The 7,488-nt window shown below is 35.5% G+C and overlaps 1 protein-coding gene across 1 annotated transcript; it reads left to right on the top strand.

Annotated features, from left to right (window-relative positions):
• Positions 1-228: 228 nt before the first annotated feature.
• Positions 229-3,565, top strand: LOC143550210 (protein ABIL2-like). Its single transcript, XM_077040906.1, has 11 exons — positions 229-362; positions 714-768; positions 1,374-1,481; positions 1,548-1,633; positions 1,699-1,849; positions 1,943-2,042; positions 2,125-2,217; positions 2,301-2,343; positions 2,422-2,510; positions 2,680-2,825; positions 3,046-3,565. Exons 1-11 carry the CDS (start codon positions 229-231, stop codon positions 3,217-3,219), a joined length of 1,179 nt encoding a protein of 392 aa, XP_076897021.1. The 3' UTR covers positions 3,220-3,565.
• The last annotated feature ends 3,923 nt before the right edge of the window (positions 3,566-7,488 follow it).

The raw sequence follows: 7,488 nt of genomic DNA, 5'->3' as shown, positions 1-7,488 counted from the left end.
GGACGAGGGAAGAACAATATGTCCAACTTTCATACCGGACTCGGATCCACCACGAACTCCAACAAGTATGGAGCAAAGACTCGAAAAATCGAATTTCGTGTGGTCAAGAGAGATACATAACGCACTAAAGGGGGATTTGGTCAAACATTTTTGGATGAATCGGCGAATTTCGTGTGGTCAAGAGAGATACATAACGCACTAAAGGGGGATTTGGTCAAACATTTTTGGATGAAACGGTGTTTTCCTGGTGAAAATGAGAATCAAAACGAGAGCAACAATGAAGACGATGATGAAGACGACGACGGTGACGACGAGGTAGAAGACGATGAAGACGACGAAGGTGAAGACGATGGAGATGACTAGTTTTTTTTATTTTAATGTATTATTTATTTAATAAAATATTATTGTTATTTGATTATTCTTAATAAAAAATTTAAAAAAAAAACAAAAAATTGTAAAAGTGAGTGGGCACCACATGACGCATTACACCCATGGGTGGAAAGTTATGACTACACCCTGTTTTTTTAAAACCATAACTCTGACTGGGCGCCACGTGACGCATAACGCCCAGAGATGGACCTTATGACTACACATGGTCTTTTTAAAATTTAAAAATCAAAATGTTAGTTATGTAAGATGCCGAAATCACTACAAATACATAAATTATTGAGTCTTGTGACACATGTTATTTTTAATTGTTATAAATGATGCAGTCCTAAACGCATGCTAATTTTGTATTTACCTGATTCAGCCGATAACGAAAGAGACGTAATTTGTAATTTGTTAGTAGTCATATTTAGACGAACTGTTTGTGTAAACTTCTTTATTATAAAGTAGCGAGATTAAATTTGTGTGATGCTACCTAAGTAAAGTTTTGTCGGTTTCAATGTACTCGCTATAGAAAACGAAAAACGGTAATTTAAAAATATAGTCTAAGTAGTATAAATAGATACCGAAAGCGTTCATTTTGTTATTTTTAATTATGTAACGTCAAAATCGCGGCATTAAACCCGAGCTGTAGCAGATACCAATGAAATTTAATATCTAAAAATACAACGTGTTCGGTTAATTGATAACTTAAATATGTGAGTTAATTGAGTAAAGAAGAAAAAAAGTAATAACAAAGTAAAAAGGTAATTCATTATCTTGTAGCGTCCAAATACACTAGTTTGATAAAAAATTCGAGTTTTTGCTTGAAATGGTTCAATTCTTTATCTGTTATCAACCAAATCTTTAAAATAGTGTATTATTAACTAGAAACTGGAAAATGGCCACTAGGAACCTTAACCAACATCAGATGTTGGTTTTTCAACTTTTTTAAATTTGTGTATTTGGTTTGAAATTTGAAAACTCAGTATTTTGTATTGTTTTAGGGAATGGAGACACTAACCTCATCTGATGCGTTGACGGTCCCACGCGAACCAGCCAACTTCGATGAGATAGCGATGCAGCAAAGCTTATTATTTTCTGACAGTCTCAAGGCAATGTCATCATATCATTTTTATCGAGTTATCATAAGATTAATTATATGATTAATTGTGTTACAGGATTTGAAGAATCTGAGAAAAAAATTGTATGCAGCTGCTGAATATTTTGATTATCCTACACTAATGATGACCAAAAACAACTGTAAGTATTTAGTTAAAGAAAGTAATTATTTGGTTTGTACTTGTAATTACATCTTTGTTATTACTGCAGAGTGGTTGATACATTAAAAGACTATGCCATCAAAGCTCTGGTCAACACAGTTGACCATTTAGGAGCAGTGTCCAGTAAAGTTAATGACTTGTTAGGCGAAAAAGTTTATGAAGTATCCCAAACCGAGCATCGCGTGTCATGTATTCAACAGGTGTGGTAGAAACATACAATTCCATTATTATCTAAGTGCGCGTGGCATTTGGATTGTTGTTTTAAAGTATTTACAAGATTATTTGTGTTTCAGAGACTTAGTATATGTCAAGGGTGTTTTGATCACGAAGGTCTTGCACAGCAGTCTTCGTTAATTAATGTTCCCAAGTACCATAAAAGATACATTTTTCCAGGTAATTAACATTGGTTTTTTTATCTTTTTTTATGGTTATGAAACGTGGTAATTAATTAATTATTGTTGAATAAACACTTCAGTTGGAGAGACTGTGCAAGGTGGGATTAGGACTAAATCAAAGTACCAAGGGTGCAGTTTGGATGATGAAGATGATTGGCATGAATTTAAGAATGGTAAATAAATAATTTGGTTTTATAAATTAATTAAATACGTCAAAATGTGTTTATTTTCTCTGTTTTTGGTTGTTGATGTCTAGCTGTTCGGGCTACAATCAAAGAAATACCTCCATCTTCATTTAGGTATATATTTGTTTTTCTTTCATTTGTTTATTGTATTCAAGATTCAACTTATTTTTAATATTTAAAAAAAAAATGTAGAAAAGGGCGGTCCCTGTCACCGTCTCCACGAGGGTCCCACCAACCTGGATCGTTCGCCTTTACAGGCGCAGTGACCAGAAAAGATTTAGGTATGAATGCTTTCATTATTAAGAATTATCATAATAGAATGAATAACAGAATTGGAATATGTTTTATCTAAGTATTAAAAGCTTATTATATTTAATTGGTTTCTAAAGAAAATTCAAATGCCCTTTTACTGATGAATACATAGCTGATATTATTTGGATGATGAATCAGAAAAGAGATCGGTTTCACCACGAAGATTCTCTCTGCTGCGTATTGGATCTCTGTCTAGGCCCACAACGCCCAATTCGCGAGCAAATTCAAGGCCAACAACGCCCAATTCCCGTAGGCCCGTGACGCCTAATTCAGTACAGCAAAAGGTAAGTCTAATACTTTGGTCAAACATTCTAAACTCAACAGTCAACACTCAAATGGATTCGGGTATACTTTGTATAATAAAATAATTTAATCGGTTTCATTAGTCTAGATCATAGTTAGTTTTTGGTAGTTATGAGTTACTAGTTGAAAACTTAAGTAATGCTACTAATTTTGAAATTGGAAAGTAGTAATCTTTTGAATGTAACGGTTGGTTTTGTGTAGTTGTCGGAGTCTCCAAAATCAGTTTCGATGCGTATTATTAGTGATAGAGATAGATATAAAGAGAGCGATCAGAATCAGATACCAAGTAAAAGTAAACGTTTACTCAAGGCATTGCTAAGTAGGCGCAAGTCCAAGAAAGATGACACGCTTTACACTTATTTGGATGAATATTGAATCTTATCTATCATCGCATGAAGAAGAAAGTCGGGTCCCCTTTTCATTATCAGAGGGTAAGTGATGCCCGATCGGTTTTGTAGATGATTTCGTTATGGTTCAATTTACATGTTAAGTTTTCTTGGTTTGTAGACTGTAGAGCATATGTAAGATGTATTTGTTATATTTATATTGCAATTTGTGCATCTTGGTTGTTAGAATAGACATGCACAAACAAATAGTCTCAAATGGAATCTTGAAGCTTTGGTTTACTCAACAAGCATGGGATAAGTATATAATAATTGATAAAATACTTTTTAAGTGGATGTGTTTAATACAAAATAACATTTTAGTTAAATAAACATACAAGTGTAATGCTTGATAGTAGAAATATAAAGAGTGGATTATGTGGTTATAATCACTATACATTCAAACAATAGGTAAAGTGTACATATATAAGTTTCTTATTTAAAATAAATAAATTATAGTTAAAACCATAAAAAAGGTCACTGCAACTCAATTATGACTGTTTTCATTTATGAGGCCAAAATGCCAAATTATTGATCACCCAAATTGTTTACAAATGTGTAAACTTTTCACTAAGGTAGTTGGAAACAAAATGATGACAAATAAAGCAAAGCTTCAAGTACCCTCTTCTTTATATAGAAATAGTGTAATAATACCTCAAGCATGTATTAAACCCAATCATATCTGTTTGATAACAGTATCCTATTAACATAAATACTTTTGGTGTAAGGGAATGTCGGTTCAACATAGCCATGTCTTGACGAACGAGAACATTCAATAAAATTAACCATGTTGGTGATGGTGGTGTTGTATCATGCTAGTTCCACAGTTCAAAACTGCTTTTGAGTGATATTCTATACTATGATGTAAATATTGCAATTATTCAATTGTCTCAGAAGGTCAAAAGAATCGGTGTTATTGTTAGGAATGTTCAGTGGCTTGGTCTAATGGTTCCTACTAATTGATGGACAGAATATTTAATATGTATCCTTAATAATGACATTTAGTGTATGACTGGTTAAAGCTTAACAAAGAAAGCTCACAATTAATTACTTGTTGCCCAATTTAGCTTTACAAGTGTGATTTTTTCAACACAAATTACAACCAAGTGACAACTTCAACTCGAAATAATCTATGGACATCCAACTTATCATGATTAAACACCTAATTGTGGATTTTAGTTTAAACAACTTAATTTGTATTTATAGACAAGACAAGTCGTTATCAAAAAAACTAAAAAAAAACTATTTAGATGTGTCTGTGCATCTTCCCTACCACCTATATAAGTTAACTAAAAGATTACAGGGGAATACCCTAAAAAAACCAACCAACTGTTTACCTTTGCTTATAGAAGTCCTTGCACTTTTTTTTTTCTTTTTCTTTTTTTTTTCATATTAAAATACCTTTACTTAATGTTTTTTAACAAAAATATGAAATGACCTATATAATAGCATGTTTAGTGGACCCACCACAACTCAGGTACTTTATAATAATACATAAATTAAAATACGTTTGACTTTAATGACGTCATTTTTTTCTTTTCTCCCTGGGTCTCTCACTCACTATCACTCAATTTATCTATGCCCACAAAGATATTTAATTTAAATTATTTTTCTCCTCTATATTATCAAGTCAAGAAGCAAAGTACATATGTTAATTTCTGTTGACCAAAACTTTTAGATAGATCCCAAATGCTCCTGGATTGCAAACCCTTTCATGGAATTCACTTCTGCTCAATCATATATATGGGTGATACTTACATTAAAATCACCACTGGGGTTTAACAGGGGGCCCTCTTGGGCCTCTTCTTTTTGCCTTAGTTTTGCACCCACTTGTTCACCATATCAGAGATCGATGCAAGCTTCTCTTTCATACTTGGTACTTGAACGATAGAGCGGTGGCCAATGAATTTGATATTATCAGGTCCGAGGGGCCTCGTTTGGGTCTTGAATTAAATGTTAAGAAAACAGGGTTATTTTGGCCTACATGCAATGGGGTGAAGGTGCAGGATGGGTTGTTCCCTTGCGGGATTGGAAGGCCGGTGCTTGGTGTGAAACTCCTTGGTGGTGCTGTAAGCCGGGATGCGGGGTTTATTAGCAGTTTGGCTATGGAAAGAGCATCTAGCGCTGTGCGACTGATGAGCTGTCTCCCAAGACTTCGGGATCCTCAATGCGAGCTTCTTTTGCTTCGCTCATGTATGGGAGTCGCAAAGCTTTTGTTTGGTTTGAGAACGTGCCAACCTATGTATGTGGGGGAAGCTGTTTCTATATTTGACAATGGCCTTCGAAGGGCGATTGAGGACATCGTGGTTTGTGGGGGTCCGTTCTTCGGGGATCTCCAATGGAGGTTGTCGTCACTTCCGACCCGTTTTGGGGGGTTGGGTCTATGTTCGGCCAAGGATGTATCTACATATGCTTTTGTGGCTTCCAGAGCACAATCGTGGTGTTTGCAAGACCATATTCTTCGGGGTTGTGATATTTATGGGTTGGACTCTGATTATGGGTGTGCAATGGATCGTTTACGTACTTCACTTCCAGATTTTGATCTTAGCGGGTTCTCTAATAAGGACACGCCCCCCCCCCCCCAAGGCCCAACATGTTGTGGCAAATGCCTTATTTAGTGGAATCGTCCAAAGTTTAATAATCCCCTTGCCAAAAGGAGGTGTTTGAATGCCTTCGGGCTCCTCGAGCTTAGGATTTTCTAAAGGCCATCCCCATTGAAGGATTGGGGCAACATATGTCGGGTTTGGAGTATCGGGCTATCCTTAAGTACCGGTTAATGATACCTATGTTCCCGACTGATGAGCCTTGCCCAATTTGTCGCAAGATCTGTTTGGATTCTTTTGGAGACCATGCGGTGCATTGCAAAGAATTGTCTGGCTTTAAGTACAAACATGATTTGGTTAGGGATGTTTTGTGTGATGTTCTTAAACGAGTAGAGATTTCTACTAAAAAAAACGGGTCAACTACGAATAGTTGGTGAGTTTCACTAATTTAAATAAACAGCGACAAGTCATTATAATAATCATATATTAACGATGTAATTATGTTGAGCCCACAAGTGAAACCTCTGACTATCCACATACAACCCCGTGGCATACTCCGCCCACGAACCTGCCCCAAACCGCTATGCCTAACATTACATAGCAAAATAAATAACAACAAAATAGACATGTGCAACTGGCTGGGAAACATCAGCAAATCCATGCCGGACCAGTTGGGTTTGTCAGACCAATAGTACTATTCACACTCTACCGGCTTTTAGCTAATCACTCGTGTTACGGGGCCTTACAATGTTAGCAACTCAGACAATTACCATCTTAGTACATTTCCGTACGATTCCCGTACAATAAAATATATATAAATACACGCAAATCCATGCGTTCAGTATGTACTTAAACATTTTGATAATAACATGCTTCCTGCCCCGAGAAAATATTTAAAAACAATTCAGAAAAAGGGGCTCGTGAAACTCACCTTATCGCAAGCAAGCAGGTAACACAGTACGTGAGCTACTAGTCCGGATCTGTAATACGATCCCTAAGTTCGTTACTATACAATCACTATTAATATAACTTTAACCGTGTTAACCGGTACATCTGGGGACACTGTTAACCCAGTACTGTACCCGTTCCGGGGGCAATGTTAACCCAGAAACACTTCTCCGGACTCAGATTGTGATATCGTTTAGAGTTCAATAGTTAAAATTACTATTAGTTCGTTTTCCCCGTTTTGCGTGCCTAGCACGGTTATCCGTTTTTACGTTTCAAAAATGAGTTTGGTCACACACGACCCCAAAATAGTTGTTGACTGATAATTTAATTAAATTTGTGAAATTAGAGCTCGGTTTAGACGCCCCGATTGGCCGCGGGACCCGTTTCCGTCTTTAGTGCACCGGAAACTGTTAAATCGGATAAAATTACCCAAATCATCCGAATTATTTTCGGATGATTTATTTTTACCTGTTTAACTCAGTTATATGAAAATAGTTCATTTTTAGGGTTTTTATACACCAGTCAGCTCATTTAGGCGAACTTTACCGGTTTACGCGTTTTAAACTTTAAAAGTTTGTTTTTCACAAATAATTATCCGTTTAATCTCGGATCTTGAAATTTTGCACAAATCACTTTTTGACAGTGGGGAATTTTATAAAAATATTTCCAGAATTAATTTTTATATTTAAAATTTATTTATCTATTTTTAAACACCATTTAAACACTAAATATGTCGTAAATACCAAACGACCTTAGAAAAATCCCAAGTT

The sequence above is a fragment of the Bidens hawaiensis genome, unplaced genomic scaffold (genome assembly GCF_021521415.1).
Source record: "Bidens hawaiensis isolate Kalapana, Puna unplaced genomic scaffold, B.hawaiensis_p1.1 tig00015956_1, whole genome shotgun sequence".
Taxonomy (NCBI): domain Eukaryota; kingdom Viridiplantae; phylum Streptophyta; class Magnoliopsida; order Asterales; family Asteraceae; genus Bidens; species Bidens hawaiensis.
Note: the sequence above shows the minus strand (reverse complement) of the source record. Positions and strands in the feature narration are given on the sequence as shown.

Bases quoted from the DNA above. Each gene is read 5' to 3' on its own strand.
- LOC143550210 (XM_077040906.1), top strand. From the start codon at position 229: ATGAAACGGTGTTTTCCTGGTGAAAATGAGAATCAAAACGAGAGCAAC. The intron at 1,634-1,698 runs GTATTTAGTTAA...TTATTACTGCAG, and splicing joins ATGACCAAAAACAACTGTAA to AGTGGTTGATACATTAAAAG. The intron at 2,344-2,421 runs GTATATATTTGT...AAAAAAATGTAG, and splicing joins ATACCTCCATCTTCATTTAG to AAAAGGGCGGTCCCTGTCAC.